This window comes from Ambystoma mexicanum, chromosome 2p, assembly GCF_040938575.1.
Source record: "Ambystoma mexicanum isolate Mex_15411 chromosome 2p, UKY_AmexF1_1, whole genome shotgun sequence".
Classification (NCBI taxonomy): domain Eukaryota; kingdom Metazoa; phylum Chordata; class Amphibia; order Caudata; family Ambystomatidae; genus Ambystoma; species Ambystoma mexicanum.
Genome location: NC_090923.1, coordinates 283700817 through 283725009, shown reverse-complemented (window position 1 = coordinate 283725009; position 24193 = coordinate 283700817). Strand labels below are relative to the sequence as shown.

At 45.6% G+C, this 24193-nt stretch overlaps 1 protein-coding gene across 2 annotated transcripts in view; it reads left to right on the top strand.

Moving 5' to 3' along the window:
• Positions 1 to 7629, top strand: part of LOC138565871 (uncharacterized) — a 308555-nt gene extending 300926 nt beyond the window's left edge. For both annotated transcript variants that reach the window (XM_069643024.1, XM_069643025.1), the window contains one exon: positions 7293 to 7629. In XM_069643024.1, the coding sequence (XP_069499125.1) occupies positions 7293 to 7330 (38 nt within the window). In that variant the 3' untranslated portion in view covers positions 7331 to 7629. The remainder of the gene's footprint in view (positions 1 to 7292) is intronic.
• Positions 7630 to 24193: the final 16564 nt, after the last annotated feature.

Here is a 24193-nt window from a genome sequence, read left to right as displayed (position 1 = left end):
AAAACCAAAGTATTATTACAAAAAATTGTTAGAAACCCCAGAGGAGGCACAACACAGACCAGAGGTCGGTATATCCCAAAGGGAAATTCTCCTTTGGGTCCTGTGAATATTAATCAATGTGCTTATTGCCGCCAGGAAGGTCATTGGCGAGCACAGTGCCCCGTCCTTCGACAAAGGTCAAACAGTGCGTTTGGGAGTATGGGTAGATGACCCAGGGGCTGCCCTGGAGCAGGGGGCCCTGGTAGAGGTCAGTTTTTACAAGATCCTCAGCAACCTTTTTCACTGGAAAATCAGACCTCGAGTGTGGACTCGAGGAACATATTTGATCACCCTTCTGCTGCCTACCTTTCTGAAGAGCTTCCTTCTGAAGATACTCTATTTCATTAGGACTGCCCGAAGCAGGGTTTGGAACCTTCACCTATTCCCGTTAATCAGAAAGGCCCCTACGTTGAATTATTAGTAGGGAATAGGAAACACCAGTTTTTGATACACTGGAGCACAGAAGTGCTCCATTGATCATTCCCGGGTTTCAAACATTCCACTGTCAGGGCAAACAAATGTTTCCATAGGGTTTTCTGGTATACCAATTGTCTGTCCGGTTTCTTCACCGGTGTCTGTTTCTTTGGGGTCCCTTTACAGACCATTGCCCTTTTCTTCTCACTTCGAACTGTGGAGAGAATTTGCTGGGGTTGAATTTGTTAAAGAAATTGAACGCAGTAATTCATTGTTCTTCTGATGGAGTACGGCTGACGGTTTCACCACAGCAACTTCCTAATTCTCAGTTCCTGATTCGACCTTTACCTCCTGAGTTTAGCATTGTCCCGGAATGTTTATGGGCGGTTGACGACAATGATGTCGGGGTATTACAGATTGAGCCCGTTAAAATAGTTTTGAAACATGGAGTGAAACTACCACGCATTCCGCAGTGTAAAATATCAGTTGAGGGCGAGCGTGCTTTGAAATGCATTGTCTCCGATTTTGTGCATCGTGGGGTGATCGAGGAAATTACAGGTAGTCTGTGTAACAGTCCGCTCTTGCCTGTATATAAGAAAGGCGACAATGCAATTCCATACCGGTTCATAATTGATCTTCGTGCTATTAACAGAGTTGTCGCCCCACAATTTCCAATTGTGCCTGATGTGACGAAGATATTGACAATGATCCCTGCTACGGCTACGCACTTCAGCGTTGTGGATTTAAACGCTTTCTTTAGTATTCCTATACATAAGGAAAGTAGATATTTGTTTGCGTTCACCTTGGGGGGACGCTCATTTACATTTACCAGGGCACCTCAAGGGTATACTGAAAGTCCAAGCATTTATAGTAGAGCTTTGAAAGAGCAGCTCGACACCCTTGAATTGCCACCTACTTGTACGCTGCTTCAATATGTTGATGATTTGCTTTTGGCTGCAGACTGAGAGTGCTTGTAAAGAAGGCACTGTACTGTTGCTTGTTCATTTAGCTAAAAATGGTCATAAAGCTTCGCTCAAAAAATTTCAATATTGTCAGGTCGCCGCCTATTTAGGCTACCTCCTGTCAAAGGAGGGGAGAAGATTGACACCTGAAAGAATAAAACACATTTCTGGCATGTCTGTTCCAAATACACAGAAGGAAGTCAGAGCCTTAATAGGTATGGCTTCTTACTGTAGGTTGTGGATCCCGAACTTTTCGCTAGTGATAAAACCGATGTTGGCTTTGACGAAGAAGGGCATTTCTCTGCCACTGCCATGGAACTCGGAACATCAACGATCATTTGAGCTTCTCAAAACCGTGTTATGCTCTGCACCGGTTCTGGGTACTCCAAATTATGACAAGGCCTTTGTGGTGTTTGTGCATGAATGTGATGGATGTGCTTTGGCTGTGTTAGCACAGGAACACGGAGGGAAGAATAGGCCGTGCGGCTACTACTCCTCCGCCCTTGATCCTGTCGCATGCGCTTTGCCAAGATGTTTGCGAGCTGTCGCTGCTGCTGCCGCGTCTGTAAAACAGAGTGAGGGAATGTTCCTAGGCCACGATTTGATTTTGATGGTACCTCACTCTGTTGATATCCTATTGAACAAAACCCAAACGCAACACCACCTCTGCGCGGTTAACAAGGTATGAATTAATTGTTTGCCCCTCACATTCAAATCAAGAGGTGTTGTGTTCTTAATCCGGCTGAACTCTTACCTTTCCCGCAAAACACTGTTTGCGGTGACTAAGAATTGCATGATTGCCTATATACCACTGAACAAGAAACGAAGGGCAGGATAGATCTCAGATACTCCTTTGGACAATGCAGAAGGGGAGCTGTTTTGTGATGGCTCCTGCTTCAAACTTTCAGATGGTACATCTACAGCTGCTTATGCAATTACCACATTGAGTAAAGTTGTTGAAACCAAGAGAATTTCGCATAACTCCGCGCAGGCCGCAGAGATTATAGCGTTGACCCGAGCTTGTGAACTCTCCCAAGGGCGTATAGTAAATATATATACTGATAGCCAGTACGCATTTGGGGTGGCTCACAACTTTGCGAGGCTTTGGTCGGAAAGAGGGTTCCTGACCTCACATGGGACCAAGATCCAGCATAGCCCCTTGATAGTGCAATTACTCTCGGCACTCTCACTCCCTAAACAGTTAGCGTTCATGAAATGTGCAGCACATCGTAAGGTCATAGATGATGTGGGCAAAGGGAATGCTTTTGCGGACCTGATAGCCAGACTAACGGCCACAGACCTTAGCACGGACATGTATGCTTTGAGGGAAATGAGAGATGCTTATATAATGGATGAAGGTATTGGGTCTGTGCGAGATATTCAAACTGATGCCACAGTAGAAGAAACTAAAAAGTGGGCTGAAGGAATGGGGAAACTAGATGATGATGGGTGTTGAGTGGATACATCTGAAGGAAAATGGCTGCTCCCTGATTCATACGTACTGGCAATGGTTACGATGGCACATGGTCCTACACATGTGTGTGCTCAGCAGATCACGAGAATGTTACAAGTTTGGGTGAATAACAAGATTCCGGAGACTGCCAGATATCATGTCCGAAATTGTATGATCTGCTTACAGCACAATGTGGGTAAGGGGACAGTCACTCCAAGGGGAAGCTTTGGGCCCCCATCTGTTCCCTTCGAGGTCATTCACTTTGATTTTATTGAGATGGAACGGTGTAACAATTTGAAATATGTTCTTGTAATTATTTGTGCCTTCAGTAAATGGGTCGAGGCTTTCCCCGTTAAAGATGCTACCGCCATGACCACTGCAAAGATTATGGTAAAAGAATTTTTTTCCTCGATTTGGGCTCCTCCGAGGGTAATTTGGTCGGATAATGGTCCTCATTTTGTTGCAGCAGTAATTTTGCAGATATGCACAGCCTTGCGTATTGAGAAACGATTTCACTCAGCTAGACATCCTCAAAATGCTGGGTTGGTGGAAAGACACAATGGTATCTTAAAGAATAAGCTTGCGAAAACATGTGCCGATACCAAACTGAAATGGCCGGATGCCTTGCCTATTGTATTATTGGCTATGCGTACTACACCTCAAACCAAGACTGGGCTTTCTCCATTTGAGGTAGTGATGGGGAGACCTGCTAACATTTGGGGTCTCCGAAAACCTAAAGCTCTGAGAGGTGGAAAATGTATTGCTTGTAGACTACTGTAACCAGTTAACTAAAAACCTGTATTTCATTTATCACCAGGTGCACTCAGCTTTACCTGTACGGTTCACGGGCCCAGGACATGATATACAGCATGGAAGTTGGGTCCTCGTGAAGGCCTACGAAAGGTCTTCCTGTCTCGCGCCTCGCTGGCGGGGACCCTACCAGGTGCTGTTGGTCACCCGGACAGCAGTGCGGGTGGCTGGAAAGAAGCACTGGATCCACGCGACGCATGTCAAGAAACTTCCTCACCCGTCACCACACGTTCCAGAAGAAGCAGAACCCCTTGCTGATGCTACAATCTCTGATCTTGGAGTAGCAAACAGCGCTGCGAGTGCGTCGGAGAATTTCTCTGAGCCCGAGGAGCTTGGGGAACAGTCCATTTCGTCTCCGCACTCTCTTAAAAAATCACTTCCGGAAAATACTGTTTCAAGCTCTGCGGCTTCCGTCGCCTCCGATACGTCGCTTCCCTCAGGAAGTGACAACACTTTATTTTCGGACCAAACAATCTTGGGTACCACCAGGTACAACCTTCGGCGAAGAAAATGGAACTACGGCACGGGTTTTTCGTGCATCTGGAAAAAGGAAGTGATTGGAAGTTTTCTTGTGTATAAGAAAGTACTGTTGAACAAAAAGATTCTGCTGGCTAGGGTTGGGAAGGACTAGGAAATCGTGCGACCGTAGCGTCGCCAGCAACAAACATTGGGGTCGTTGATTGAGGAAATACAATGCCTGCCACCTCCACTGCTGCTCCCGCACTGGACTTGTAAATAAGGGGGTGACCAACTTGGACAATGAACAATGTGCCTGGGCCCCGAAAACGTACTGCTGAGTTTTGATAATTGTTATTTTTGCAACTACTGCTGTAGGACTTTGGTACTTTGAAGAAATCTATCCTCCAAAACCTTTACTACCGACCGAGATTGTACCAACTGCTTTGACTCCCTCTGTACACCTTCACACTCTGTCCCCTAGAGACTCCCAACATAGACCAAAGTATCATAATAACACTCTAATGATAGTAATGAATTGCAACTCATGCCATTTTTAATAAGAGCAGTTGTTGGATTTGTACTCATTTACCGCAACATGGGAACAAGGGACTGGGATGGTATATTCATCCCTTACCTTTAACGACTGCTTGCTATGCCTCTCTTAGAGCACTATTCTTTGGCCGTTGGAATGATAGCATCTCAGGGAACTTTGATGGAACTAATTTAAATGATTTCGGGAAACGTGAATTAACGCCCCTGGGATGCTCGCTTTTTGCAAATAGAAGTAAACCCAATGTTGCTTCTATTAGGCCGTCTGATAAACTATCTCTTCCTTTTCAAACTCTAATTTCCTTTAAAATGGCTCCGATGGGCAATAAGGACGCTGTACCTCCTTATTCTATAAATCATAGCCCTAACTCAGTCCCCTTTTGTGTACAAAGAAATGGCATTCGGCCAATGGGAGATTTCGAAGGTTGTAAGAACATTGTAAATTTGACTGGAGAAAACAGGCCTCTGTATGTAGGGGGGCCGGTTTATTTTGTATGTGGTAGTTTAGCATTTCCCTGGTTGCCCAAGGATTGGCAGGGAACCTGTTATTTAGGAATACTGTTACCCGGGGTATTGTAGCCAGTACATTGGAGGTTTCTAAGGATTGCCCACGGCGGGACAAGAACGGAGATACCCCTGGGCAAGTATTGGGAGATATAGCAATCAGTTGTGCCCTTTTGGGGACAAATAACAAACTGAGAACATTAGGGGATTAGCAAGGGTACTGGAGAGAACGATCAACCGGATCACGGACATACTCTACAATATGACCTTAGAACAAAAAGCAATAAGATTGGTAGCACTCCAAAATCGGATGGCATTAGATGTCATTTTGGCAGAACGTGTGGAGTATGCAAATTAGTGGGGTCCGCTTGCTGTGTTTTCGTACCAGATTCCTCGCCGACAATTTTTAAAGCAATACAGAACTTGCATACTCTTAGTTCTGAAGTACATATCCCTGTAGGAGATTGGAATCTTAGCACCTGGTTCTGGGATTCTTTACAATCTTGGGGTTGGAAGGTGCTTTCTGTTCTGGTTATTTTGGGGATCCTGCTATTCCTTTGTTGCTGTTTTCAATGTCTTCCGAGTATATGTGGAATGCTAGGGGGATGTTGTGCCCAAGCAGTGAGCACAATAGGGCATAGAATATATGCCCCAGATACAGCATCTAAAGAGTTCGTGTTACAAGAGGTTCTGATGAACGACCTAATGGCTATAGATATTACAATGATTCGGGATGTATGGATGACAACACATGGAGTTATTTGCAAAAGTATTAGAAATGATGTTAGCACTTGGCATAGGCCAAAAGGAGGGTCTGTTGGAATTGAAATATTATGCCTCCTATCGCAGTATTTGAATGTGTGTTGGCCTACGCCAAGTTGTCTAAAATATCATGTAAATAGACTCCGCGGTAAGGTCTTGACCTTAACGAAAAATTGTGTAAGTCGCCATCTTGGATTTAGCCGCCATTTTAGGTTCTCTTGTAATGTGGAAGTCACCCAGAACATCAAAATGGAGGCCGAATGACATTCTGAGTGAGACTCTGGCCGTTGTGACCTCCGCACACATGAATAAGTAATATGCCTGCAGGCCACTTGTTGGGGTCGCAAACTGAGACCTTGTCCTATCCCTGACCTATGTGTAAATGAACAACTGTATCAGCGGAACTGATCAAAATGCATACATTATGGGATTGACCTGGCAAGCGACCCTAGGCCTGGTCCCAAGAATGGTTAACCCGCGAGGGGGCTGGCCAGGGCTGGATAAAGAATATAAAAGCCCAAGTATTCCAATGTACGCTCTCTCTACTAATGCATCGAACCTTTGTTGAAGTTCGTTACGTTACTCTGAGAGCCGAATAGCTATCCGTTTGTCAATTGACTTTTTGGTAACTGTTGTAGCTTTTAAATAAAGCACTTTGTTCTTTGTAACCTGTGTTGGTGTGTTTCCTTTGGGCTTCCCAGCCTCATATCAATTTCTTTGTTTTCACACTACTAGAACATACCTTTTCACCTCCATGCACTCCTTTTTTACCACAGCCTCTAATATTGGTCTTCAAGTCTTCCACCCAGGTCTTAAAAAATCTAAGTAGTGGAGAACTCAATGTAACAATGTATTGAATCATAAGTGAGGTTTGTCAGAGTAGGAACCTAAATGCAAAGTCGTTTATGACCAAACCAGTGAAGCGGTCAATTTAATTCACTAAAATCAATGTTTTACTCTGTGTGATCCCCTAAAGAAATGTCTTTCACTGAGGTTGGCTTGTCTAGGTTTAGGGCAGCACATTGGCCACCAAGTTCAGTAGGTCTTGCAACTCTGTTCATGTATTTGATATACACAGAATCACTTTGATGTCCTGAAATTGACGCATAGCAGTGGTAGTCCACTTCAACTTTGCACTGCAAATGCTTGTTGCTATTTATTTTGTTCTTGGGGTAAGATCCATGGAATTGGGGGTATGTTGGTCATGATCCTTGTAGACTGTAGTCTGATAATTAAATGATGTGATTACCATGCTTTAGCCTTTTTTATTTTTAAACTAGCTTCAAATCACTTGGCACAGTAAATGACCACTTCCAGTAATTCTCAATTTCTTCTCCCAGGTGACGAGCATGAAGATGGCCGAGACTGGGAAGATTAACGTCTAAATTATGTATTGCTTTCCTGCATGTAATGTTAAACCGGGAAAGGAATGTGGGTGATGGCTGACCGTCTTTAGTATTTAAGCACTTATTCAAGAGACCATGAATTACATAATTTATTGATGGAGTAATTTATGTGCAAAAGTCCACAATTTGAAGACACTGGTGTTTATGTTGCTAACTTGTCGATGTATATATCGACCATGGTCCATTTGCTATTTCTGCACTTGGATATTTGTGTGTACAGATCAATGAATTTTGATTGTTTGAAATTAATTTAATAAAATATATAACGTTTTGGCCTATGTTCATTGAATTTGTTATGATAAAGTTGCATATTGACAATTTGTGATTTAATTGTTTATTTTAACACGTTTTGATAAAAATCCATAAATGCGACAAGGTAAAAATAACATTCAGTGATGCAAATTGTAAATCGAATGCAGCATACGTAGGACATAAAAGCTTAAACTGCAGTCCAAACGTAAATTTCATTAACTATAAGGTCTATATGCAAAGCCCTACGTTACTTAGATTTATGCATCTCATCTCGTAAGTGTGATAATTGGAAATTCTTAATTATAGAGCTCTTTTTTCCCTTTAGGAAGTTGGTATGAGAAACCTAGTTAATTGTATACTAATCTAATGTTAATGTTATATCAAGATGGTGGGCTACATCCATTTTTATCTTTTCACAGCTCCTATTCCTCTTTCGTGGTGTTGATGTTGATTATGGGCGACAGCAAGCTTCTTCATGGATTTGCCGATGCTCGGGACACAACTGAAATGCGCCTCATGTCTTCGATTGAATATTGGCATAATTTGCATTCTGTGTTAGTTTGCTCTCCAGTTCTTAGTTTAGTTTGCTACAGGGAGTATGCCTAGGTGCAGTTTCATGGATAAGCGCTGTTGGGCAATGTCAGAAGCTGTTTCAAAAATATATTTTCGCCAGTGGTTAGTTTTGACATTAGCATGACCAGACTTCCGCACCATCATTTCATTCCTTTAACTCTTAGGGCATGACTTTGGTTTTAATATTCTGATGGGTGAGGCCTTTCTCCTCACAACTGGCTGAGAAAATTGCAAATGCCTTTTTTAGGTCTATGGGTGTCTTCGAGATGGGCGCATTCTGTGTAGCATAGTAAGGGTAACTTCTCACCATTAAGTTGTGGAGCATCTACCAAAGCAGTACTCCATTTTAATGCCAGATCATTGAGACTGGGCTAATATTAGTGGGACGAGAACACACCCTTGTTGCACCCATTGATCAAGCTTGTATAATTTGGTGCATTCACAATTTAGGCCCCAACTAATGGCTGCGGTGTTCGCTTTTATAGTGTGCAATGGCTCTTAAAATCTCAGGACACATCCTTAATTCACCCATGGTTGGCGGCATTTACTATGGATGATCTTGTTGATGGCTGACGTAAGGTCCACGGAAAGGATATAAAGGGATTCACCGTAAGCGATATATTTCCCAAGTAACAGAGCTAGTCTGAATGCCTGGTCAGTGGTCCCTAGTCCTTTTATGAAGCCCACTTGGGCGTGAGTCAAGATATCATCCTGAACCCAGGTTTTCAGCAGTTCATAGGATTTTGCTATTAGCTTGCACAGTGTATCAATGGGGGAAACCGGTCTATAGTTTGAGGGATCGCTGCGATAACCCTTTTTAAAGATGGTATGATTATTGCATACCTCCAGGAGAATGGGGGGGCTCACCTTCCATGTTAATGCAAATAAACATTGTTGTTAATAATGGGGGGGCCATATGGTTATCTCCAAGAATTTGATGAGCAAGTGTTTGGCCTTGGTGCTTTACCACTTTTGTGGCCTAGAAGTGCACTCCATATGTCAGTAACGGAATGGCTTTCTAAAATCTCAAAAGCGGCGTAATAGTTTGCCATATCTAAAATTACAATTCTTCATTTGGTTGTCAAATGAATGAGCCTTCACATAAAAACCTGCTAAAACTGCTTGTTTCTGGGGTTAGATAATAGTTTAAAACCTAAATATTTAAAACTATCCGCCCTCAATTTTTCTACCTTCAAGTCACCAGTTTCTTCTTATTTAGGTTCCGTCCAGTTGACAGTACTAACATCTGAGTTTTGCATGTGTTTATGAACCGGTATTGTTTTCACAACTTTCATTAAATCTGTTGATTAAATGTTGCGATCCGTTGTCCGCATAAGTCAGCCAGTGTATCTTTGTCCCCAAAATAGAAGGTGCTCAAAATGTTTAATGTTTTATCTCAACCCATGTTTGAATTACCTCTTCCTTGATGCTGGAGTCTTAACATCACTCCTGTACGTACGCTTGCAGTGTTGTATGTCTATTATATGGCACAAATGTGAGGTAATTTCCTAAGGGCTAGAAAGCTCGGTAGATGAGATAATGTACAGATCCACCAGATAATGTACAGATCCACCAGTCCGCCTTCCCGTAATCCTCAAATAGTTCTCCCTTAATATGATTATATTTTAATATATCTCTTGGATCCCAAATCAAGCTTTTAGCTGAGGAGACAATTCCCATATTGTCCTTCTGTGGGAATAGTTCTGGAAGGGGTAGCGTCACTTCTAATCTCATATCACTGGGAACTATTTTAACATTTTTGTGGTTTAATCATACATTTTCTGAAGTGATAATAAAATCAATATGGGATTCTCGGTTCCAGTATTTGTAGAATATTCGCCCTGGGCCTCCAATGTTTGAGGTGCGAGGTCTGCCCGCATGGGATTTGAATATTCTGTCAAAGTTGATCAAATAAATTACTTATTTGGATCAGGTGCATCTTCAAAGGCAGGGCTATTAAGTAGATCAAGGGTGTTGGACAATGAGTCTCGAGTGCTGTGAATCTCTACCGGGACCTCACTCCCTCAGAGTTCCAAAGAGATTGTGCTAGCCGTTTGAGGAGCTTTGTTAAAGTGAAATGATGCTCTCATTCCAAATTTGTGACATTTGTATCATATTTTCACTCCCTTTAAATTAGCTCATAATCCGGAATCCGTAGGCGGCAGTGAACTCGCAATGTCAACAAAACCTCCTTTTCCGTGGCTTCGCAGATTCATGTTAACAGTAGGAAATGGGGAGGAAATCACTCACTGTTCTTCCTGCAGCCGAAAATCTTAGAATTCCCTCGCTGGCAGGCAAAGTCTCTGGTGGTATTTCTGGGGACCTACAGCCTGCACCCTTGCCTCGCGCAACTGCTCCACTCAAGTGCGCTTTGATGTCGCACATTTTCACGGGCGGGCAGGGTTTACAGTTTAGCTCCTCCTTCGTTCGGCAATACAATCCACTTCGTTCTTTGCTAACAAGTGTGAAACACAGTTTAGGGCTGCAAAATCACTGTGAAATACTGGGAAACTATCGTGCACTGTCATTCATTACCAGAAGTAAGTCTGGTATTTATTTGTAATACTGCCACAGGTTGAAGCCCTAATCTAGACACTATATGTACCCAGCATATCCTACAGCATTCTAGCTTTCTCTGTGGTAGTCATGCAGTCGAGTGCGCCTTTGCTTGAGCCACCACAGCCTTTGACAGTTGCTCTTCCAGAGTAACCAATAGATCTGAGTGAGAGGGACTATATGGTTTTCCTTAAAACAAAAAACTGCTATTATACTGACGTAAACCACATTATAAAATGTTACATTTATTGTGCACTGCTTCCATTATATATTTTAGAAATAAGAACATTAGTCCATGAGTAATGTACATTATCAGAACCTAACATAACCATTTAAGTATTTCACTATAGGTTATCTGGCTTGCAGTCAGAAAATCAAAATAAAATGTGTGAATCCAAATCACCGGACCGCACTCACTGAAGTGTGAAAGAAGTGAGGTGCACATTGTCGCCATCAATAATCAATCGAATGCAGAGAAAAGACCACATTGCACTTATTGATGACGTCCTAAAATATTAGTAAGATATTCATGTAACGCTCACCTGATTCCCGTAGAGGCGCCGGTCTTGACTGGGCGTATACCGTATCTTCAAAGGTGATGTGTAACACACGGCTGGCTCTTTGGGCTGGACCTCTGTGCACTGTATGTCTGACTCGAAGGGTAAGATGTCTGCAGATAGAAAATATGGGATTAAGGAACTGGGTTATTGAATGTCTCTCTCTTCTTCCCTTTCTCTTCTCCTGTAGAACCCCAAAGGTTAACGCTCTCACCTTAGGTAAGTGAACGCCGTGCTCTCCATCTGCCTCAGGGCAGGGTGCTGTAACCAGTTTCTTCACTGGATAAGGGGAGCAGGCCTCTTGACTTCAGAGGACTGCTGTCCGTCGTTTACTGCACGAACGGTAAGTTTCGAGTAATTCTAATGTCTTTAAAGTCTTTAGTAATGATGTTTCTTGTTTTGCAGGGTTCCGGCGATGGCGGATGACGGGCTGAAGTGAGTTGAAGATGGAGCCCGTGTGATGAATAGAAGCGCCTGGAAGCACGTAAGTAAGCGCTTGTTGCCTGCTTCACGATGCGCTCTAACTGTCTTTTTATTTTGCAGGTACAAGTTCGGAGCGGCTGCAGGGTGCCGGAATACCCACTGGGTTAGATGTGGAAAGGAGTAATGACACGTGAGTATTAAAGTTCCCCAATGTCTTTAAACGCACCTTGTTTTGTCTTTCAGATGCGGGATGCAGCGGCGAAGGCCTCCGGATCGTGCGAAGAGTTGGTAAGCTTTTGTCTTTCAGATGCCGGAATGCAGTGTGAAGCGTTGGTGACAGCCGATGGACCAGGTAAGTGAAGAGCTGTCACTGAAGACCGTAATGCTAACCTGTTCTTTCTTGTCTTTATAGGTGTTGCTGAAGACTGGATTCAGGATGGTAAGCCTTTTTTCCTTAGGCCCAGGATCAGATGCAGAAGACACGATGAGCGTTCTGCTGCAGAGGTTGCAGAATAATGCAAAGCTCTAGTGCTTAGGTGTCTCCTTCCACAGCCACACCTAGGTAAGAAAAGAGTTCCTGCTTTCCAGAAGAGTTCCAGTGTTCTGAATCTAGGGAGTGGCTCCTGCCCCACCCAACAGGAAAAGTAGTTCCAAACAGAAGAGGATCAGAGGCTCAACTGGCAGGCAAGTAAGCAGCATGGTCTGCTGCAGGTAAGTCCACCCAAGCATTATGAGCCCGGCGCTTCCAGCGCTGGGACTGGGCATATTTAGGAGCCTGGTGCCACGACTGGGTCCAAAAGGTCCCAATTGGGATTGGTTGGCACTCGGAACCTGGGTTATGGATCTGCTTCCAAGGGAGTTGGGAAAACCCTGACCTTTTGGAAGCAGAGATCATGACAATTCACTTCTGACATACAACCAAGTTGTCATTCCAAGAACGGCAATCTGTTACACATATTGGACATTTAGAAATGACTCAGAAAGCGGGTGTGGACAAATGGCACCAGTGAGGGTTCTAGCTTGTTTTGCATAAAATCACCGTTTTATGGGAAATCTAAATGACCTATTTTTTGATAAACGTTTGGGATAAGACCTTTATGCTTGAATCACAAAGTACATAATGCAAACTGGGCATGAGTGTTCACTTCATTTTTTCCCAGCACACATTCTAACATTAACGCCTATAATACTAGTTCAGTCTGCCATAGGATTTGTATATAATCATAAAATGGCTGTGGCATTACTCACTCTATTGGGGCAGATGTTCAGTCTAGGGTATATTAAAACTCATTGGATTCTTAGTGGGGGGCAGAGGGGTTTAGCCTGTGGTGTTACACGGATACTAATAGCTTTGGTGCTGAAGGAACAATGATACTGAGGTGTTGGTGAGGCAATGATGATTCAAGCTTTTGAAATCCTTAGCATATTAATACTTGTGATGAGGATTGCAATTAAACACATGATGCACATACTGTTTACCATTTCAGCCTCTGACCCTAATGGCACCGCTAAATGGTTACTGGCACAATATAGCAAGAGGTGGGGGCGGGACTTCCTCTAGCTCACTTTAAAGTATGTGGCCCACTTTTCATGCTTAGTTGATGCTCTGCCGCCTATGTTCTTCTGCCCCACTTTGGTAGATGTGCCACTGCTTTCCACTCGTCTCAGGAGGATCGCTCAGGAGCAACATGCTCGCCTTGGAAGCAAGACAGAGTAACACAGGTTCGATCCCCGGGTCTGCGCTTTGAAACCCCTGTAAATAACATATCGTATCACTCGCCTGCTGGATTAGAGCCCTCTTGAGGCAGCAGATTCTCTGCTTGTGTTCCCAATTCAGAATCTAAGACTATTACAGGTCAATAACCTTTCACCTGTAACAAAGATCACAGTACTTTTACCCATTTATCAAATATCATAACGAATATGAACCAAAAATCAACAAGCAAGCCAAACGGTCCCACTGGTTAGATTCTTGTGATCCCACTATAGTGGATATTCTGCAGTTCTCTTTAGTTAACTCTTTTAAGGTAAATGTTACAAGATGAATAGCTTTAAATCTTTCCAGAAAGTGGGCTGTTTTCATCTTGCTTCAAGGCTAGGCCTTTCCAGCAATCTGCAACACTTTCATAGTTTTGTAATTATTGTTTGGAGATGGCTTATGATCAGTCCTTTGGGGGGTGGGGGTAGGACCTCCCCTCCAAGAGGATCGAGGTGAGCTATGATCCAGCCCATTTCCGGAGCTAGTATAATCCTATTCCTGACATAACTGCTGAACCCATATGCATGCATTAGTATTGGCTGACCCCAAACCCTCACCCGTAATAATAGGCTCACAACTCATGTCAAGTGTTGGTAATAAAAGGCCATATGATTTTATTGTACAGTTGTGATTATGGCAATAACAATAATCGCATATAATAGTATCCTACTTTTGGGCACCGGGTCCTGAGGTTACCCCCTCTGGCCCGTGCCCGCCTTGAGTCCCACGACTTGTTTGTGGGCACCGTACAGTGCCTTTTACTACTTCCCCATTTGTTCTATTCCCTTCTTTTGTAGGGTGGGACGGTTCTGTGGTAAAGTAGCAAAAAGGTTGGAAGACACTGAGTAAACAGTGAACCTCCTGTTTGTTTGGGTCCCCGTTCAGGGTCCACAAACAGATTGTGTTTACTCGGAGCATGCTGCTCTTAAATATAAGACCCAGGGAGGCCCTGAGTCTTTTTTATGTAAGTAGTGGGGGCTGCTTCTGTCACAGCCCCCGGCGGAGAGCCGACTGTCTGGCCCCCTGATGGGGGCAGGTCTTTGAACCTGGGCCCTGTCTGTTGGTTTCCTTTTGGTGCTTAGCACCTTGCTGTTTGGAGGAAGAGTGAGGTGACTGTTCATACCTCACCCTTCCTTGGCTTTGTGCTGCCGAGACTGCGTGTCTCTGCAGCTGGGGGGAGGAGAGGAGTATGGCTGAGAAGGTTGGGGTGCCCCTCTCCCAGGCTGCTAATGGTAACAGCAGTTACCCTGCCTTGCTTTGGGAGGCCCTGCAGCATTGCCCATAACTGCTGAACCCATATGCATGTATTAGTATTGGCCGACCCCCCAAACCCTCCCCGTAATAATAGGCTCATAACTTATGTCAAGTGTTGGCAATAAAAGGCTGTAGGATTTTATTGTACAGTTGTGGTTATGGCAATAACAATCACATATCCTTATAGTATCATACTTTTGGGCACCGGGTCCTGAGGATACCCCCTCTGGCCCATGCCGCCACACGCAGGCAGGTTGGCGGCTGGCCGGGTTCCCCCAGAAGTATCCCCTAAAGACAACCCCTGGAGGAGATTGTGGCTGTGATTTCTCGAAAGAAATGCTCCATGCCCTGGTTAGATAAATGGGTGCCGTCATGGAGAAAAAGATCTGGGTTGCCTAGTGTAATGGCTGGGTGCGGTGTCCAGTCAACTGGTCGACTGCAATTTGGTCGACACCATTTGGTCGAATGCCAAATGGTCGAATTTTTTTTTTAATATATGTGCTTTGTGGGTTTTCGTGTGGGGGAAAAAAAATAAAAAAGGAAAAAAGGGGGTTGGGGGGGGGGACCCCCCCAAAAAAAACCAAAAAATGGGTAAAAAAAAAAGAAATTCGACCATTTGGCATTCGACCAAATGGTGTCGACCAAATTGTCGACCAAATGTTTTCGACCATTTGACTGGTAACCGCTGGGTGCTTTATGAAGCCCAGCCCTCTTGCTGTACAGAATTTCTCAAGTCCCCTGTTGAGTTTTCTTCTAGAAATGTCTACAGATTTGTAGCAGTTGGCCCCTAGCCATTTCTTTCTGGGTATGATGGCCGAGATCTATATTTCTGTACCCCTCCAATTGTGTGAAATTCCCGCGAGGGAGGAGCAGATATCCTCGAATGAAATTCTCTTACCAATGGAGACCAGGTCGTTTCCCCATAGATGGATGATCAGAAATTCTGGCGGGTCTCTGTATGCGACCAGCTCAGCTAGCGTTTCGTGGATGTCGGCCCACTGTAGGCCTCTGTATCCCCACCATGAAGCAATGGTTTTTCTGAAGGGTGGCCCTTCTTTGGTCTCTTCTGCCCATCTGCCTGTCCTGAAGAACTGAAGAAAAAGGAGTGGCCAACTATCCACGCTGATCGGAATGTGGTCCTCCCTTCACCTGTTGTTTCTGCAGGGGGGTGGGAGGAGAAAGAGAAAATAAGGGAGGTGGCTACATCAGCTGTGGTCTGATATATCTTTTGTAGCAATCCGACTTCCATCCCCCAATGTTTTTTAGCTGTTGAGGTGCTAGGCCTCCTTGCCATGCTGAGGTGGCGGCACCTATCCTGAAAGAGTGAGTGCCGAAACCCTTGGGGTCCCACCCTGCTTTGCTGATTGCTTTCATCAGCACCCCTTTAAATTGGTAGCGGCTTAGCGCCGATGAGTCCTTGTGGATTAGGAACCTCCCCCCACCGCGGGTCTTTGTGTAATAGAGGTTGGTGATACAAACCGGACAGTTTGTTGCTTCATCAATGCAGCAAATGTTGATGGTTCTTTTGGCCCCCGTTTTTGACTGTTGAATTTCTATGCTAAAGCGCTCTTGTCTTACCCTGACCTCCATGACACCCAAGCCGTTTGCCGCCTTGGTGCTGGAAGCGATCCGTTCTACCCGGAAAGCCCTAAAGTAGGCTAGAAAAAAATGCTGTTTTGAACAATATCTCGTATGGATGCCAGCATATGGCTTTCAGCTGGCTTGCTATCTGGGCTAGCTTGTTGAAATCAAGGGGTCAGTGTTGCGCTCACCTGGCTCCCACAGGGGCGTCGGTCGGACCCGGATAGCTGCGGTATCCACCCACGTAATGTGTAGTGCAGCGATGACTGAGTGGATCTGCCCTCCTAATCTTGTCTGCTTAACCCGTAGAAATATTCTCCTGCAAGTGGAGAGATGGATTTAGCCACTTGTGGATTCAAGTGATGGAACACCCACAGTCCTCCCCAACTAATCACCTCCGAAATGCACCCCACAGCAATCTCACCTTATATTCTTGAAAGATGAGCTCTCCATCCTGCGTGGATTTGCAGGGCACGTCCATTCCAGTTACTGCACTGGTTTGAAGGCTCGGTAGAGTTCCGGAGAGTATTAACTGAGGTTCCTGGTGAGGACCAGTAAGTATTAAGTTCATAGAGTTCAATGTGTCCGATGTTCACTCTTGTTCCCCCACTTCCTTTCTTGTCTTGCAGCTGGCTCGTGAAAAGATGCTCTTGTGGCAGCTGGTGGCGCTCGGGTAAGAGTCTGTATTACCCGGCGCTGTCCGGTAAATGTTGCACGAGGAAAACCTGTTTTGTCTCTTTACAGATGCGGCATGTGAAAATATGGAGTCATAAAAGGATGCCTCCGGTGATAAATCAGGTAAGTCTATGGTGGTAAGAATTATATTTGTTGGTTCCCTCGGCTCACCTTGTGGTTTTCTTTCGTCTCCTAGCTGCTGAAGTTCGGCGACGAAATGATGGAGGCAGCGCTGACCACAAGGATGCTGTGAAGACTGGTGAGTATGGCGCGGCGCTGCAGCTGGAGGTGTGGCGCATGCAGAAATGATGTTCTTTACAGGTCCGGAGACAAGATGGATCCAGAATCGGGTGTGGAATAGAAATAAGTTTGTTTTCTAACCCTGTCCCTTTCTTTCCTCTTTGTTTTAGGAGCTCCGGATTCAAGGCGGGTGTAGAAGAAGACTGGATGCAGGCACGGTGAGTGTTACGCTGCTGGATGCAGAATAAGACGAAGCATGTGTTGCTGGTCAGGTGTGGTTTAAATAGCCTCAAAAGTAGTCCCAGGTAAGAAGTCCCTAGAACCACACCGAAGTAAAAAATAGTCCCTGCAGAAAAATAGTCCCTTTCAGGCTTCATGTTGGATTGGAGTCATTTGCAGCATGGTCTGCCTGAGGTAAGTAATCACTGAGCCTGGCGCCTGAGGCGACAGGACTGATTCCTACTATGAGCCTGGCGCCTGAGGCGCCAGGACTGAACTCAGATAGCCCCTAGCCGGGGCTGCTGAGGCTTTACTAAATGTCTAGATGCCTGCTCCCAGGGCTGATGGGCTTGGTCCGGATGCCTGGGGGTAGGCATCATGGCAGTCATCGGGTGTCCACTTGGGGCCCTCTATTCTGCCCCATCCTTTCATTGTGTAGGAGATGAGGGCGTTCTGGGTAGGGTCTGAATCGCCCCGTATTTTTGAAAATTATGAGATTGCTATTAGGTGTCTTTTAGCCCAAACTCTATTAAAGCCCTGCTCCCATGCCCATTTTAAAAATACTTCTATGTCTTTAATCGTTATTAATTCTACATGCTTTAAACCTGTGATTCTAAATGCTGTTTGTAAGCACTTACTGTGCTGCGGTAGTGCTTGCCAATGCTCTCTGCCATCTCCGTTAGGAACCCTGAAAGGTTGTTGGCACCCGTTTTTGATGTGCCTGGTTCTTGTTGGGCATCCCGGCCTGGGCTCTCTGGCGCTGACGTTGATGCCGATGTGGTGTTGCACCTGTTTTAGAGGTGCCTGGTTCATGTAGGGCATAATGGCCTGGGCTTGCTGGCGTTGATGCCGTTCTTCTTGGTTTCCCATTATTGCCCAGCATTCTGCTGGTATCGGCGTCATCTGTTCTTGGCCGTGTGGCGCTATCTCTCGGAATCTTGGCCACTGAAAGCGAGATAAAGCATCGGCAATGTTATCATCAGCCCCCGAAATGTGCTTTGCTTTGACCACAATGTTTTCTTGTAGTGTGACTGCTGTAATGGCTTGTAGGACTTTCAGTACTAAAGAGCATTTGGTAGACCTTCTGTTTATGGAGCCAACTACTGCCATATTATCGCACCAGACCAATAGTTCTGTGTTAGCTAGCTGCCTGCCCCAGATGTGTAAGGTTAGCCAGATGGGAAATATTTCTAGGAGGGCGAAGTTTTTTGTCCACCCTGCCGTTTGCCATGAGTTGGGCCAGTGGCCTGCCACCCATTCTGAGTCTAGTATGGCTCCAAAACCCTTGCTCCCGGCTGCATCAGTGAATATGACCCTGTTTGTCCAAGTGGTCAAAGGTGTTCACCAAAGTGAGGTCCCGTTGAAATTTCTAAGGAAATTCACCCATGTTTCCAGGTCCTGTTTCACCTCTGCGCCTAGCCGGATATGTAGGTGGGGTTTGGTGAAGGATTTGATTTTTAGCTCCAGGCTTCTAGAGAATATCCTCCCTTGGGGTATTCTTCTGGATGCGAAGTTGAGTAAAGACTGTATTTCCTTTACTGTCCCCTTGTCTTTTGTTGTCAGGCCTTGTATTTTTTCCAAGGGTTCGGTTATTTTTGTTTTAGGGATTCTGCAAAGGCCCCTTGCCGAGTCTATTTCAATCCCCAGGAAAATTATGGTGGTGTCTGGTTTGGTGGTTTTTTCTCTTGCCAGGGGGATTCCCCACTGTGTGGCTATCTGTTCTAGTTTTGTTAGGGCCATGCCGCATTCTCCAGAATTCGGTGGTCCCATTACCATGAAATCATCAAGGTAATGTACTATTTTGGTCCCTGGTCTCTGTTTTTGAAAAGCCCATTGGAAAAACGAGCTGAATTGCTAGAATAGTGCACAGGATACTGCGCACCCCATTGGGAGGCATCTGTCGACATAGAATTTGTTATTAAAAGTGAACCCTAGCCATTGCTGTGAATCTGGGTGGACTGCCAAGAGTCTGAAAGCGGATTCGATGTCCAGCTTGGCCATCAGGGCGTTCCTGCCACATTCCTGTATGAGTCTTACCGCCTCTTGGAAGTGTGTGTAGGATACGGCGGAATCCGTGTGTGGGATGTCGTTGTTTAGTGATTGGCCTTTGGGGTAGTAAAGGTGATGGATTAGCCTCATTTTCCCAGGTTCTTTTTTGGGGACCAAGCCTAGTGGAGATATTATGTAGTTATTTAGAGGCATGTGATCCCAGGGACCTGCTATCCTGCCTAGTAGCAGTTCTTTCTTGATTTTGCTCTCCACCATCGGGGGGGTTGTCCCTGCTGTCTTCAGGTTCATTGAGACGTTTTGTGACCCTGTGCCCTTGAAAGGGATGATGAAACCTTCGGTGAAACCCTGCCATATTGCCTTGCTGGTTTCCTTGTCTGGGTAGTTGAGTGCTTCTCTAAAATTGCCTGGGTTGATGGGAGTTCTTACTGGTGCTAAAATCGGGGTGCTATTCTTTTTTTGGCTGGCAGTCTGGTGCAGTTGCTTGCTGCATGGTCACTGTTGCAGTTTGTGCAGGTGTTTGTACCAAAATTCTTTGCCCCATGTGCACTGGTTTCTCCCAAAATTCCTACATGGAATGTTGGATTTAGCAGAGTGGCTTTTGTTCTGCCTGTGGGTATTAGTTTTAGCCGCCCATGGCTGGTTCCTCCGAAAGGGCTGCCCCCCCTTTTTTGAGTTTATCATTGAGTCTGGTACCCTGCACATTTTTGTTATTTTTGCAGGATGTTTGCGGGGCCTCTTCCTCCGATGGAGGCTCGGCGTTGAGAGTGTACGTCATTCTGGACCTCGTCCCACTCAATGGCTGGCCTCTGACATGCTTCTCCTGAATCTAATATCATATGCTAGCCATGTCTTCCCTCTCTGGTTGACTTTCACTTCTTATTTTATCCATATACGCCCATAGTTTTCTACAATCATTGGGGAGTTGTTCTTCGTATATTGTTGCCAAGATGGCAAAAGCTTGTAGTTCTACCTGGGCATTTCTGGCTATGGCTTTCTCAATCTTTTTGGGTTCCCTGAAAGCATCTTTCCCTTTGCGTTGGGCTTCTATCAGTGAAAAGATTTCTATGAATTCTTTAGCCCATATGGCTTCTTTGATTGTGATGTCAATGTTCCATGCTAGGCATATTTTGTGTATATTTAATATTTCAGTCAAGGAGGATTTCATTTTTAAGTCTAACTGGGCATTGCAGATCATTACTATGTCTGTTGCGGTTTTGCTGATTGTCCCTGTCTGGCCCATGGTGTCAGTGGTGGGGGTTGCCCACGCCTTTAGAGCACCTGCTGGGTCTGTTGCTGTTGGTGCCATTGCGGTGGCTGCTGCGGATGTTACTGGCACCTGTGGAGGTGCTGTTGCCGGGACCGGTGTTGCTGGGGTGTCAACTACCGTTGCCGCAGGTTCTAGCGGTATGGGAGGATTCAGGACCCCAGGTTCCCTTGTGGGGGCGGGGGGGTAGTTTCCCCTTTATTTCGAGCATTAATTGCTGTAATTCAGTTATATTTTGGCATAGTTTTGTCAATTTTCTTGTTACCTTTTTTGGCGCCTTCTGTTAATTTTCTCCTTTTTGATGGTACTGTGCCCTCCTCTTGGCTGGGTGGCCTGGGTATTCCTTCCTTGGGCAGGCTGTACATGTTCTCCCTAACCCATGCCCATCCGTAGTGCTCAGCTGCTTCGATGGCTGCTGACGGGTGCAGTGATTTGGGTTTTTGTGCTGGTGTGAAAAGGAAAGAAAGTTTTAACAGCGATTTTGGCTGGCTATTGTAATTGGCTTCCTAAATTTCTTGCCCATGCTGGGCAACTGGTAACTGGTGCCCCACAATTTTCCGGCTTATGCTTAGCCAACTGCCTTTACCCCCCGGCATTGGCTTGGCTCTGTCTTTCTGTTGTTGTCCCTGATTTGCTGATAAAAAAAATCTTCGTGTCTGTGTGCTACTAGCCTGTAAACAAACTGGTTATGGGCCAAGAACTAGTTCTTGCTGGGATTGGCTTGGCCCTAAGCTTATTTTTGTATATTGTTGTTGCGCCAGTTTCAAGCAAGGCGTCCTCGCGGCCTGGTTACTAACATGCAAAGTTCCTTTCTGTCATTGACTGAAAAAAACAAAAAGCGTGGTTTATCAAGCGACCTCTGCTTCATGGCCCAGAGGCTCAGCTCGCAACATTTTCCTTGAAATGACCCGTGCGTAATTTATCAGAGGCTGCCTCTGGCTCCTAACAATTGCGATGTTATTGCACTTGTTGAAATAACAGTAGCAGTTGTCTTTTCCCCCCTCTTGTAGTCTCGGCGTGGCGGCTCACCTGAAAGCTGTAGCTGTAATTGACACCCTCCAGCCGAGCTGTTCAGTTGTCCTCTTCCCCCCTACGTTCGTGCTGGGCTGGAAACTGCTTCCGCACGGCACGCGTCCCTGGAGATTTATCATCTTGTTTCTCCAGCGTTCGCCACTCGCTTACCCGGCTTGAATGATTTGAACAGTAACAATGTTCAATGGGAAAAAAACGCTGCGGTATACAACAAACTTTTAAAGGTTTGCTAAAGATGCTAAAAGGTTGGAAGACACTGAGTAAACAGTGAATCTCCTGTTTGTTTGGGTCCCCGTTCAGGGTCCACAAACAGATTGTGTTTACTCAGAGCATGCTGCTCTTTTTTATAAGACCCGGGGAGGCCCTGAGTCTGTTATGCAAGTAGTGGGGGCTGCTGTTGTCACAGCACCTGGCTGGATAGCTGACTGTCTGGCCCCGTGATGGGGGCAGGTCTTTGAACCTGGGCCCTGCCTGACTGTTGGTTTCCTTTTGGTGCTTAGCACCTTGCTGTTTGGAGGAAGGGTGAGGTGACTGTTCACACCTCACCCTTTCTTGGCTTTGTGCTGCCGAGACTGCGTGTCTCTCAAGCTGGGGGGAGGAGAGGAGCATGGCTGAGAAAAGGTTGGGGGTGCCCCTCTCCCAGGCTGCTAATGGTAACAGCAGTTACCCTGCCTCGCTTTGGAAGGCCCTGCAGCATTGCCCAGAAGAACTGTTATCTAGCTAGATTCTGCCCCTATCAGCGGATGGAGGGAAGAGAAAAATCCTAAACCCAGGACTCCAAGAATAATCGGGTGAAGAAAAACCCCTGGCTGCCGCGAGGAGGCAACCCAGGTGAGGTGCCAATGGCGACCCCCCCCCCCCCCCCCCCTCCTCCTCCGTGGATCGCAGCAACGTAATGCTTAGGGGGTCAGCCAGGAAGAGCATCCAGCAGCAGGCACAGCGGTGAACACAGCAGTGTTCCCATTGCTATGGGGACGCTGCCTGACCCTAAAATGACACCAGTGTGCAGCAGTGAGTGACTTCGCACCCCCCCCCCCCCCGCTAATGGGGACGTGGCTGTGGTAGACATGGTGGTGCAACAGTGATTTGAACGCCCACCCTCAAATTCTGAAGGGCAGTGAAGGACGGTACCCCACATGGGCAGGGGGTGCCTCCCAAAAACATTGGAAACAGCGTAAGCCCTGGGGTGGTCGGGCCACCCAGAAGAATGAACAGGGGCCAAAGCCCCACCAACTGGCCCTTTATTTTGTTACAAATTAAGCACTGTGGTGTGGACAGCATACAGTCCTTCACTTCGGTGCTAGCATTTCATGACGGCTTATCTGTGCCGCAGCTTCCAGGAAATAGCCAGTATGATGGAAATGTTCTCGAAATTTCCAGTATCCTTACACTAGTGAGGCTGCACTGGCTAACGTTGCGTTAAGAGGCCTGTAATGGGGATCAGCCACATCTGACGTTTAGACAAAATAGCATGTATATACCTCGAACATATGTAGAAAGTCACGTTTTGGTGCAGGGAAAAGGAGTCCCACAATACGCACCCAGGACTCAAGTCTGGGGCGCACGCGGGTGGACGGAGTACACCCACTTTTTTCAGAGGGTGGACTCGTCCAACCCCCCCCCTCCCCCAAGATAAATTTTGAAACTTTGAAAGTTATTCATATTTACAGGCTGGACACTTCACCACTGCACTATATAACCTGATGCTAAATAAACACCCAAGGGCGAAATGTCCCATTTCGGTACTGCCAAGTTCCAGGGAAAACATTTTGTATTGGTTCTTGAAATGTGCACACCTTTTAACCATTTCAAAAACAAACACTATTAAAAGAAAATATCCTCTCTTGCTTTTGTTTGTATTGATTTTATGAAAGTCAAATGCCATTTGCCGTGTGCAATTTGGGTGGTTATAATGAAATACGACTATTTCACATTGTTATGCCAATTTCTGGCGACGTAACATCCCATTGTGTTAATGTGTCCCCTCAATTACATTTCTAGGACTTGACCCCTGCGCACCACCGCCTTCAGACTGAGGACTGCGTTTTTGTTGACTGGGTTAGAAGCACCGAGATTTTATTTTCTGTCACGTTTAACATTGACGGCCGACATTTACAATCAAAAGACGGCAGGTGGCACTGTTGTTATACTGACCCTACAATAATATAAATGGGATATGATGCCGAGAAATCGCAATGCTTAAAGCAATTGCAAATCTCCCATGCTATTTAAGCCTCGGGTTTAGCAAACCGACCCAGGAAGTCAATCTATCGAAGAGCAAACTTGGACAAAGCCAATAGCATGGGCTTTTGTACAGGCACAATTATTTGCGTACATGCGCATAAGCGCTTACACAGGTATCGAGGAGAAGGTAGGCGCAGGAAGGGTGAATGGATGGAGAAAGGGACCATAGGAGCGCAAGGGAGGTGGGTGAAACATG